This window comes from Aethalodelphis obliquidens, unplaced genomic scaffold, assembly GCF_003676395.1.
Source record: "Aethalodelphis obliquidens isolate GAN/ISIS:26980383/991018 unplaced genomic scaffold, ASM367639v1 scaffold43, whole genome shotgun sequence".
Lineage (NCBI taxonomy): Eukaryota > Metazoa > Chordata > Mammalia > Artiodactyla > Delphinidae > Aethalodelphis > Aethalodelphis obliquidens.
The window spans coordinates 16,362,760-16,375,794 of record NW_020837987.1 but is presented as its reverse complement, the minus strand read 5'-3'; the positions used below and the strand labels follow the sequence as shown (position 1 = coordinate 16,375,794).

The following is a 13,035-nucleotide window of genomic DNA, read 5'->3' as shown; positions in this document are numbered from 1 at the left end:
AAAAAAAAAAAAAAAAAAAAAAAAAAAAAAAAAAAAAAATATATATATATATATATATATAACTAATGAGAACATACTGTATAGCACAGGGAAGGCTACACAGTATGTTCTCAGTGCTCTGTGGTGACCCAAATGGGAAGGAAATCCAAAGAAGAGGGGATATGTATACATATGGCTGATTCACTTTGCGGTACAGCAGAATCCGACAGTCCAGCAATGTAAAGAAACTATACTCCAAATAAAAAGTGTTACTTATACTTTTTATTAAAACTTTATCCAGGGCTTCCCTGGTGGCGCAGTGGTTGAGAGTCCGCGTGCCGATGCAGGGGACACGGGTTCATGCCCCGGTCCGGGAGGATCCCACATGCCGCGGAACGGCTGGGCCCATGAGCCATGGCCGTTGAGCCTGTGCGTCCGGAGCCTGTGCTCCGCAACGGGAGAGGCCACAGCAGTGAGAGGCCCGCGTACCGCAAAAAAAAAAAAAAAACTTTATCCATAAAATAAGACTGTAATGATATATACTAAAAGGTTAATACCATGTTTTTTGAGTGGGATTAGAAATGATTTCCATTTTCTTCTTTTTGTCTGTATTCTCACATAGGCTTGATATTACCTTTGCAATAAATTATATTCAAAGAATAAGAACTGCCACACACAGACACACACCCAATTTCACCAATGAATTCAGGGGTTAAGTGTTGCTCAGACTGAGAATTACTGGTCTAGTCTCTCATCTCTGTGTTACGAGTGGGCTCCCTGAGGCCCAGAGTGGACACATTGTGGAGAAGGTCTGAATGGACTGAACAGAATCAGGTGGAAATGAATTCTGAAAAGGTCACCTGAAGGGCCTCTTCCTTTCAAGAGGTACCATGTGCTGACAGTTTTTTCTTACCCAGTCCTCTACTCCCTGACAAGAAATGTAAGGGGGTGAAGGACAACTGTCTGAGTCAAGTCACTGCCCCATGGCTGAATAGGAACTGAATATGGAAGTCATCTTATGATTCAAATAATTACAAAATTCACAAACCTTATAGCCAGTTTTTCAATTCTGATCCTTGTCTATGTAAGTCAAACAAACAAAAATTACATTTATTAGATTTTAAAGCCAGAAATCAATATATCACGACTTAATTGTCCACATCCAAAGAACTCGCCACCCATCTGGACTCTGTTTCTCCCTTGTACCTGCACTACTACATCTTTACATTTCATTAGGTTTATCTGTCTCCCTATTCCTTTCTCTGTGGCCATCTTTTTCTTCCCTCTCTGTTTCCTCCCTCACGCCAGTCCTGCCCCACTCTGCGACCTGTTTCCCCTCCTGTTGCTCTCTCCGCCCAACCTTTCTGACTGTCCTAAATACCCGTATCTTTCTGCATCTTTCTTCCCAATCTCGGCCCCCTCTCTCATCCCCTGGTTACGGCGTTTCCATCCCGGCCACAGTCCCCTCCGCCCCACTCTGTGGCACCACCAGGTGGCTGTACTTCCCATCGGCTCGCTCTTCCTCTGCTCTTCTAGTTCCTAGTTGTTCCTCTCTTCCTCTCCCAGAGCCACTTGGCTCTGAAGGCCAAGGTTCAAACTCCATTCTCTCCGGCCACTCTCTGCGTGAAGTGCCTCGCCACTGTATTGTCCTCCCTTCTACTGGTGATCCAGGGCCCCTCTTCCCACGCTGCAATGCCATGGGGTCTCCCCCATTCCCTCAACATCTCAGTTATTCCTACTTCTCTGTCAGTCGCTCCGTCTCTACTCCTCCCACTTCTCATCGCCCACGTGTTTCCAGAAATGGCGACAGAATAACATACCCGCCTACCGGAAAAGAGATATTTTCCAGCGGGTGGAATTCGGGAAGAAACAACACTGGGTGTCACACGGCTGGCCCAGGTCACCTCCCCCTTCGCGGGGTGAGGGGAAGGGCTGACTAGGAAGGGGAGGCCGGGGGAGCAGAAGTATTGGCCTTTGGAGACGCGAGGACAGAGGGGCGGGGAGGGAGGGAGGGGGTCTCAGGAGAGGGGCGGGCTCTCCAGAATCCCAGGTCCGGGGAGAGGACGCGGCCTGTCCGGGAGCGGGGCGGCTGGCGCTGCCCTCCAGGGGCCGCGAGGGCGAGGCTGGGGGCGCGAATCCACCTCGCGGAAGAGGACGTTACGGGGTGGGCCTGGGGGGGTGGTCACTGAAGGCTGGAAGCAGGAAAACGGCGCTAAAGACCGTGTCTACGTGGACTGAAGGCCGTAAAGCGAAGGGCAGGGACCAGCCTCAAAGCGATTTCAAGCCCAAAGGAAAACATACCCGACCTCTAACGGCGACGTCTGGATCTATTAGGTAGGAGGCCGGATGCTGGGATTTACAGTTCATAGTAACTCCGAAGCCAGTAGGTTGCAGTATGAGGTGCAGCGAAGCACAGATCTTCACTAGCGATGGGCAACTTACCTCTGCATCTTACCTCGTACCGCGACCTTCAAAACACGGCCCGTTTCCGGTTCCGCAGGTAACTACTAATTCGGGGGGAGAGGCGGAGCTCCCGGGGCGGGGCCTGGGCGGAGCGCTGTGTGCGAGGGGCGGGGCGAGGAGAGAGCCCAGATGCGGGGATGGCCAGAGGGCGGGGCTGGCAGCAGGGAGCAGGGCAGTCACTTTCATTAAAAACTAAGACGTTTCCTCTTAACTTAAAAACGGTTTAAATAAAAAGCTCCCCCACTCCGCCCCAAAACAGGTTGCTCTAAAGTCCCGTTAGTGAGGCTGAAGCAATTCAGAGCTCTGGAAACTTGGGTCTCCAAGTGGTAGCTGTGGGGCGGCGACTGGAGCCTGGAACATTTCCTGCAGTTAGAACTAATAAAAGCAATTCAGGAAACAAGAGCTGGACTTGTCTTTCTATTACAAACTAGAATGACAGAATTACAAAACTCTGGGTAGTATGGGCTTTTTCACACTGAAAACTCTACAGAACATTCTGTTTCTATTCCCTGCTCACTCAGGAGGCCAAACTCAACGCTCTGCTCTTTTCCAGACAATCAGGGACTAGACCTGAGGTCTGAGACTGGTGAACTAAGGCATGTGATAATTCAGGGCACTAACCGTTGCTATAAAAAGAGCAATAAATTGTAGTATTCTTTTTTAGGTAAATTTTTTGATTGTTTTGCTTCTTTTTGCCTTTTAAAACCTGCTTTCCCCCGGAGTATAATAGAGAAATACTTGAGATACATCACTATTCAGTAAAGATGTACCACAGAATTCTCTGACTTAACGTATCTTGTGAAAAGATTAGGACAGTAAGTTTAGTTAGCATCCAGCACTTCATATAGATACAATAAAAAGAGAAAGAGAAACGTTGTATTTCTTTGATGAGAAGGCATTATTCTTTAAAATACTTCTCCTATTCTACACTTAATAATTTCCTTCAAATATCTTTGAGAAAAACTTCTTTATATCATAGTACACTTAAGTCAAACATAACTAAAAATAATTTAATTGTAATTAGATTTTTATTTTGAAATTGTAACATATTTTAGCTGTTTCTTTTTTTTAATATTTATTTTTTAAACCTTACTTTATTTTTGGTTGCATTGCATCTTCATGGCTGCACATGGGCTTCCTCTAGCTGATGCAAGCAGGGGCTACTCTTCGTTGAGATGTGCAGGCTTCTCATTGCAGTGGCTTCTCTTGTTGTGGAGCACAGGCTCTAGGCACACAGGCTCAGTAGTTGTGGCTGACGGGCTCTAGAATGCAGGCTCAGTAGTTGTGTCTCGCAGGCTCTAGAGCGCAGGCTCAGTAGTTGTGGCACATGGGCTTAGCTGCTCAGTGGCATGTGAGATCTTCCCAGACCAGGGATCAAACCCGTGTCTCCTGCATTGGCAGGCGGATTCTTTTTTTTTTTCCCCCCATTGTTCAAGGTTTATTTATTGTTTTAGTTGGTATAACACTTAGATAGTTGGCTGCATTATTTATGTAGATTTTTCTTTTTTACATTACATGGCAGTGTATACTATTCTGATACATATAGTACATAAAATAAGATTCTTTAGAACAGTTATGCACAAGACATACAATACTGGATTTACAATCAATCCCAGAATGTGATTAATTGGAGAAAAAAAGTCGGATTAGGCATCTTGGCTAAAGGAACCACAAGTTATATAACACGAGTTAAATACACATCTGGTTTGAAGGGCAACTGCAGCATCTGCAACACTGTCAGTGGTACCACTTGAGGAAGTAGAACTATTTTGCACGAACCAATTTAGGAACACACAAGATAAGTGCCATGGAGCATCAGGATACAGCTGCAGGGTTTTATGAACCATTCCTATTGCTAATGTTAGGAAACTGATGTTTTTCCTAGGCTGTCTTAACATTACTGCTTTAGTCACCGATCAGATATAAAGGACAATATGCACAACCTTCAACTAAAATCCTGTTGTAGCCTAGACAGTGAAGTGGTATATTAGACTTTAAAACTGCAGCTCTTTCTGGATCCCCCAAAGTGTATCTGCACTCTTCTTCAAACAGGCCTGTTCCTCAGGAGTCAGAGTCACTTTCACAACACCCGAGATTCCATTCTGTCCCAAGATGCAAGGAACACTAAGGAACACATCCTCTTTTATTCCATAGAAACCCTTAATCATGGTGGGAATCGGATGTACCCGCCTAAGAGTCTTCATTATACTTTCTGCCAAATCTGCCATAGACAGTCCAATGGGCCAGGATGTGTATGTAGCCTGTCAGTCTGATCACCTCAAAAGCACTGTCAGCCACCTGTTTGTGAACTGCCTTCCACTGTTCCTTATCTGCATCAGTGCCTAATTCGGGGTGCAGATTCTTCAGGGAGACACCAGCAACATTCACTCCACTCCATACAGGCACACTAGAGTCTCCATGCTCCCCAAGGATCCACCCATGACAGCTTAATGGGTGAATTCCCAGCCTTTCCCCCATGAGGTAACAGAACCGGGCTGAATCCAAATTGCAACCGCTTCCAATAACACGGTTTTTGGGAAAGCTGCTTATCTTCCAAGCTGCACAGGTCAAGGTATCCACTGGATTGGAAACAACAAGCAACTTGCAGTTTGGGCTGTATTTTACAATATCAGGAATGATGAATTTAAAGATGTTCACATTACACTGGACCAAATTAAGACGGCTTTCTCCCTCTTGCTGGCATGCCCCAGCTGTGATAATAACCAGCCTGGAGTTTGTTGTCACATTACAGTCTTTGCCAGAGACGATTTCTGGTGTTCTAAGGAAAAAGCTGCCATGTTGGAGATCCATCATCTCTCCCTTCAGTTTGTCTTCTATGACATCAACAAGAGCAATTTCATCTGCCAAGTCCTTCATTAAGATACTGATGGCACAGGCCATGCCAACAACACCAACCACTGTAATCTTATTCTGGGGGACATGTTCTTCCTTAATAAGATTCTGAATCAGCTGATCCTTGAGAGTTGCCATATTGGACTTAGAACCGAAAGGAATCAGGAGTGCACGTCGGGTGGGCTGGACTCCGAATTGGCGGTAGCTGCTCGGGTACTCCGAGTGGGGAGCAGGAGGGGCCTTAAATAGAACCGCGAGGCTGACGTCAGGGGGGAGCCGGGCAGACGTGCGGGAACCCACCGGCAGGCGGATTCTTAACCACTGCGCCACCAGGGAAGCCCTAATTTTGATTGTCCGATTGATTGATTTGGTTGTGCCAGATCTTCAGTTGCAGCAACTCCTTAGTTGCGGCTTGCAGGTTCCTTAGTTGTGGCATGCAAACTCTTAGTTGAAGCATATATGTGGGGTCTAGTTCCCTGAGCAGGGATCGAACCCGGGCCGCCTGCATTGGAAGCGCAGAGTATTAACCACTCTGCCACCAAGGAAGTCCCTAGGTCTTTGTTTCTATTTCTGAAAGTTCTGTTATGTGTGGATGAGAAAGCCTGTAAAGTATACAGTCTTCAGAGGAAATTAAGATTAGTTTCATCTAAAGACTAATCATTTTTACAATGTTTTAAGGGCATTTTATAGGGGGATATATTCTCTTTAATACAAACCCTAAAGAAATTAAAACTAGGTTATCAGCTATGCAAAAACTTCATTTCAACCCTCGATATATTTATGGAAATAACTGTTTGATAACACCTACAATGTATGTTTTATTACACGCCTACATGATATTTACATAGGGAAATAACCTAATTACAATATTTTCAGGTAAACGAATAACCTGCCACAATTCACCCTTGTGAAACAGATCATTTGAGTAAATACTTTGAATTACAGACTTTTTTTTTTTTTTTTTTGCGGTACGCGGGCCTCTCACTGTTGTGGCCTCTCCCGTTGCGGAGCACAGGCTCCGGACGCGCAGGCCCAGCGGCCATGGCTCACGGGCCCAGCCGCTCCGCGGCATGTGGGATCTTCCCGGACCGGGGCACGAACCCGTGTCCCCTGCATCGGCAGGCGGACTCTCAACCACTGCGCCACCAGGGAAGCCCCCAGACTACATTTTTAATTTGAAAATCGCCACCACCCAGAAAACAAATCTAAAATCACAGATGATGGCCAGGAGAGGCTAGGTAAAGTACTCCATAATGCGGTGATCTCAGCATTTATTTGGTGTAGGCAACTGGCCAACAGGGATCTCGATCTGACTCGAGCCTTTCCCCTGACAACACATCCTATGGAACAGCCCACAGAGCCACAGCAAGTTTAAGTTCCTGTTATGACTGACTCCCCCAGCTGCCCTTGTGATAACCATTTTCCCCTGTCACCCAAGGCTTTCGCCTGGTTCTTCTTTGGATGAGACATGCTTCCAACAAGGAAGCCTACCAATTCCTGTTTTTTTGGTTTGCACTGACAAAGGCAGCCTGACCCAAGAAGCCAAAACGTTTCATCCATGGACCCTAATGAAGGTACATGCCTCAGGGCATGCCCCATGCTCTCTGCCTGCACCCTTCCTTGAATTCTGACGTGCTCCCTCCAGCTGTATCTTGGACCTCCTCCAGGACCTGTGAGTAATAAACACCTCCACCTCACGTTCCCTTGCAGTCTTTTACTGAGTTGCGGCTCAACCATCGGTATGAAGAGGCTCTCGTTAACACATGCTAGATTTAAAAAGTCACAAGAGGGATATTAGACAATTCTATCAAATGTATGAAGAATAATGAACAGTAATTCTATACAATTATATTGTTCCTTGTTCTCTGTCGTGTGTGTGTGTGTGTGTGTGTGTGTTTGTGTGTGTGTACACTCGAAGGTTTCACACAGGTAGGGAGAGGACAGTAGAGGAACCAGCACTGGCCTGGCAGTAAGAAAGTAGCAGCTACAGCTTCCCAAGAATGTGCCTCTGTACCACTGATCACTGTAGTGTTGCTGGCCCTCTGATTTTTGGAATAAATTTTCCCTACATCCAAGAAGTTACTGGCCTCTCTCAAATTGTGTCCACTGACACATACCTACCAGAATCTATCTAATGAAAACATACTGCCATTTGAAGTTTATACTCATGATTTCCTTTCAGGATTCAAATGAACTTACAAACTCTCATGGGGTCCAACACAGCCTCCATACAACCCAAAATGATCCACTCCATCCAGCTATAAAATACCAGAAAACATTCCAAACTCTTAAGAAATCATGCCTGAGGAAAAAATACATATGAAGACACCTAAGGAAACACTACATGCAAAACACCATATTTTCATTCCTAGTGACCACAGACCAAACACTGTCATCTCCAAAAACTACATAAAAGAGATGTATCCAGTGATGCACATGCCACAGAGAGGCCCCACCATTTCCCAAGGAAACACTCCAAATTCTCTTTCTTACCTTTTGTATCAGTGCATCTGAAACTTTATTTGCAACACAAAATACTAAAAAATACAAAAGGTAACCCGCAAAATGATCTCTGAACTTTTCCCTATATTACTCTAAAAATAGCACAGTGATTCCCTCCCCATGCCCGCCCCTGGACAAGGAAGGATTTATTACTTGCAGCAATTAATAACGACACCAGAGTTCTTTCCCAAAGCAGTGCCCCTGTACAATGATCCTTGATCTCCCAAAAGACCGACACAAGTCACTTGTGGAGTGGATGCTGTAGGGCACCCTCTAGCTCCATCGCCTGAGGACAAGGCACCCATCCTCCTGCACTGAAGGATTCCTGCAGGCTCAGCTCAGGGAACACATCTAACATTGGAGAAAAAATGTTTTTCTCTGCCTAAATCCACTGCCTTCTTTCTTCCCGAGGTATGACCATGAAATATCCGAATAAACAAATGCACGTAAACCTCAGTGTCAGCAGCTATGTCCCAGGGAACCTGAGCTAAGACACTACGGCTCCTCAAACCATGCAACGCCCCCCACAACTACCCATAAACCCAATTCCAGGTGCTCCAGCCAGAAGTGAGACACCCTTCGCCAACAGCTCCACACACCCTTTGAGCCCACAAGGGACAGGTGCACACATCTTGATGCCCCGACTTGCGGCCATGTCTCTGCTGCAGAGCCCTACAGGCTTCCCTCCGATTTCCCCAATTTTCTACCTGTTCCCAAAGCACTCATGGGCAAACAAGGCTGAAAGACACAAGGACTTCTCAGTAAAGCCATCACAACAGGAATACACACAAAGTGCCACCTAAAGGACACTGGCCATTCAGGATGAAGGTTAAGAAGTCGGCCCTCCTGGGAGAACTGACCCGCAACTGGGGTTGTTATGAAGTCCAGTGACAAAGGCATTTGAGTATAGTGAGGAAATCTCCAAGACAGACGGTTCCCAGGGTTTTTATCTCCTGTTCTCCCCACTCACAGGTAATTACAAGATACCCTAGCTCATTGAGGGGGGCCTCCTACATGCCCCCTTAGGTTCCCAACATCTGCAGCCTTAGCACAGGGAAATCACTATTGCTGACTCTGTGTAGATGACCTGCCGGAAGGCAAAGCTCCTGTCCAAGGTGGTGACTGGTCCCTGGATGTGCACACCTGGAACACCTGGGGGCTACAGTAAAGCAGTGACAGAGCACACAAAACATGGGGACAACTCAGGACACTGCATGAGGACACCAGTTCTGTAGGGCTTTTTAGGACTGCCTACATCTTTTCCTCCCATCCTGGGAGGAAGAGAAACACGGTGCACCCTTCAACGAATGGAAAAGGGGAGACTCCAAATGATCAATGGAGAAAGGCATTTCTGATGAGGGGGGTTGATACAGGGGCAATAAACTCTGGTGAATGTGACAGAGACTGGCTGGAGGGGATGGTGGGGACCTCTCAGAACCTAGAACTGAAGGAGGACAAAGGGCCTGAGCCATGGTAACTTAAAGGCAAAAGGTTAAAACAGGAACTAAGATCTGACACAGAAAAGGCACCCCAGGAAGGACCCTGAGTCAGACCAAAAATGGAGCAAGCCAGATGACTGGCCAGAGACAACCCGGAAACTAACCCCACGACCATCAACCTGAGACTGAGAGCCACATGACAGAGCCGTCCTCCTGGGGTCCCTTACCCTGCTGCTCTTCACTCAGGCACCCCTTCCCAACAAAGTCTTTTGCTTTGTCAGTACGTGTGTCTCCTCGGACAATTCGTTTCCGAGTGTTAGACAAGGGCCCACTCTTGGGTCCTGGAAGGGGTCTTCCTTCCTGCATCAAAAGTATGAACGCTACACATGCACATTTTTACCAAGTGGGTTGAACACACTAAAATTAATCCAGAATTACAGTGGCCATTATGACTATCATTCCACCTCCCAACACTCGTTTTCCTTAAGACTAAATCTGAAGACTGCAGTTCTAAAATTAAACAAGACGAATGGTATATTTATTTTCATGGGTACCTGGAAGCTTCCAAACAGGAACAAAATTCTAAAATTGCCTCTTCGCGAAACACTTTCTGAACTGACCAAACCAACCAAAAAGCTAGAAATGAACAAAATAGCTTCTGAAGCCTTATGCTGTGAGTGTTTTCCTCCCCCAACTTGACAACTTGTGTGTTTTCTCAGAACCCTTTGTTTCAGACTCCACCATACAACAGTGGGAACCTTAGCAGGGCAGGAAGGATTCAGCACAGTAAACTCTTACACAGAGACCAGCAAGGCAGTTTTCCCACACTTTCCTTCAAGTCACTGTGGTCTCTGGTGAGACCCTCAGCTGGACCCGACAATCCCCTCCAGGTCACAGACCAGCCCTGATCCATCCCCACGCAGAGCAGAGTCCCCTCACCCTCAGCCCAGATCTCAGCCCTCAGGAATGGGGGACTCAGTCATGATGCTCAATGGTACATACAGATTAGAACATACAGGAGATCCTTAATATTATTTATTAAAGTTGGGCCCCACCCTGATAATACGAAAGAGGATCTCTGGTCAGGGGGCACACATGTATTTACAAAATGCCTCATCCATCTAACGTGAAGACTGCATTGAGCACCGACGGACAAACTGATAATGAAAATGTAGTCTATATATATAGAATGCAATATTGCTCAGAAATGTTGCCATTTGCAACAACACAGATGGCTCTAGAACGTACTACGCTAAGTGAAAAAAGTCAGACAAAAACAAGTACCACACGGTTTCACTTATATATGGCATTTAAAAAAAAAAGTGGAATACAATGAAGAGAGACTGGTAGAACAAACATATGATTTTGAGAAAGGGGTAAAGGGGTGAGATAAGAGGGGCATATTTCAGGGACTTCCCTGGTGGTCCAGTGGCTAAGACTCCATGCTTCCACTGCAGGGGGTTCGGTTTAGATCTCTGGTCAGGGAACTAAGATCCTACATGCCAGGCGGTATGGCCAAAAGAAAAAAAAAAAAGTTAAGAGGATCACATTTAAAACTGCACAATAGATAGGTCACAGTGATGTAATATACAGCATAAAGAATATGGTCAATAACGTCATAATAATTTTGTTTGGGGACAAGATGGCTACTAGACTCATTGTGGTGATCATTTCATAATGTATACAAATATTAAAACAGCATATAGTGCACCTGAAACATTATATTGTACATCACCTATATTCCAATTAAAAATAAAAAGAGAGGGAATTCCCTGGTGGTCCAGTGGTTAGGACTCGGCGCTTTCACTGCTGAGGGCCCGGGTTCAATACCCGGTTGGGGAACTAAGATCCCACAGGCCATGCAGTATGGCCAAAAAAAAACAAAAAAAAATTTTTTTTTAAATGAAAACAAACTCCACTGTGGAGAGATACCATATAAAACTAATGTATGCGGCAAAGCCAGGAACCAGGGCTCATACCTCACTTGGTATCAGAATATACATTTTTGAGAAAAAAACACACAAATATATGGCAAAGCTGATCCAAATTTTAAGCCTTCTGGAACATAATAGAATTCTTTCCAGAAATCTGACACATGTAATGAGTGTGATCAACTTTGTAAACAATACACAGCTTTGTGGTCATGGAAGTATTCATATAATATGGAAACGGTACAAGTGGGTCAAGGCTTTTCAGCAATTACCTCAGCATACGCCACGAAGAATTCATACTAGAAAGAAATGACAAACGTAATGGAGATAAATGTTCAAACAATGCTCTCAATGGACTTGACGCTAAGAAAGTTTACACTCAGGGGAACTAGGTTCATTACTTATGAAGATCAACCAAAAAAAAAAAAAGATTAAGAAGATCAACCAGGATCAGATAGGACTCGGTGCTTTCACTGCCATGGCCTGGGTTCAATCCCTGGTCAGGGAACTAAGATCCTGCAAGCAGCATGGAACAACAGGAAGAAAAAAAAAAAAGGCTACTTAAAAAAAATAATAAAACTAGAGACTGTAATACAGAGTGAAGTCAGAAGGAGAAAAACAAATACCGTGTATTAACGCATATATGTGGAACCTAGAAAAATGGTACAGATGAACCGGTTTGCAGGACAGAGATAGAGACACAGATGTAGAGAACAAATGTATGGACACCAAGGGGGGAAAGTGACGGGGGGAGGGTGGTGGTGGTGTGATGAATTGGGAGATCGCGATTGATATGTATACACTAATATGTATAAAATGGACAACTAATAAGAACCTGCTGTATAAAAAAAAAAACTCACGAGATGGTGTCTATCAATGAAGCAAGGATACCTGTGGAAAAGTCTAATTATCTGCATATTATTATATGTTTTTATTCAATTATTTGAAGTTTCTTGAAAACGGTGTATTCTTATTAACGACCTATAACCTGAAGTTTGAAATCTGCTGTTATTCTTTCGTTACTCGCTATTCTTTTATCACCATGATGGTTTTAGGGAAGGGATGGGTAAGATGAAAGGACCTACTTCATTAGGTGGGATTTATTCATATCCAGATTACTGTGAAAAACTAGGACACTCACTTTAAGGTGCAATGTTATAAATAAACTTGACAGCATGGGGAGGGGCAGAGTATAGATATAAAACTATTATCTAAAATATAGTGCTTTTTGCGGTCATTGCCCCTTCTCTAGATTTGCTATGACTGAGGGCTATTGTTGATGATTATAGGAAAGGGTTACCCTACCAGATGATTGTGAAACACAGTACAACTGGACACTGAGAGAATGAAGTTTTCATATGAGTATCATGATGGCAGAAAAAATGGAGGGGAACAATGGTCTTCTGTCCTCTTAAAAGGGAATAGCTGTTGTATATCATTTATGAAATCATTAATGAAAATTATGAAATTAGTATTTCATAATTCATATGAAATATTATAACTTCATATGAATATGAATATTCATATGAATATTCATATAATATAATATAAATTATAATATTATAATTCATAATACTAATGAAAATTAGTATTATTTCTAGACACTGAAGACATGGTGTTACAGAAGATAGTTTAATGAAAGGAACTAGAGTAAAGCATGCTTGTGAGGGATTCAAAAATTAATGTAATCTTTCCTTTATAATCCTGAATGAGTCATAAGCTTTCTATTGGCCCCAGAGTATCCCACCTCTTTGGGGCACTTCATAATACGTCGTTAGGCTCTCTAGGTTGAGGGGCATCTAAACAATTTCTTTCCATGTTATATATAAAACGACATTCAACTTTGGAAATACATATTCATAATCTGC

At 44.3% G+C, this 13,035-nt stretch overlaps 1 protein-coding gene, 1 long non-coding RNA gene and 1 pseudogene across 2 annotated transcripts in view; all 3 read right to left on the bottom strand.

Annotated features, from left to right (window-relative positions):
• LOC113605720 (uncharacterized) overlaps positions 1–2,440 on the bottom strand; it is a 9,951-nt gene extending 7,511 nt beyond the window's left edge. The window contains exon 1 of the long non-coding RNA XR_003427318.1: positions 2,281–2,440. This is a non-coding gene — a long non-coding RNA (uncharacterized LOC113605720). The remainder of the gene's footprint in view (positions 1–2,280) is intronic.
• Positions 1–13,035, bottom strand: part of LOC113606274 (uncharacterized) — a 46,599-nt gene that overhangs the window by 15,970 nt on the left and 17,594 nt on the right. The window contains 3 exon segments of the mRNA XM_027080389.1: positions 1,800–1,803; positions 4,720–5,535; positions 7,789–7,832. Of these exon segments, the coding sequence (XP_026936190.1) occupies positions 1,800–1,803; positions 4,720–5,535; positions 7,789–7,832 (864 nt within the window).
• On the bottom strand, positions 4,282–5,482 carry LOC113605705 (L-lactate dehydrogenase A chain pseudogene; annotated as a pseudogene).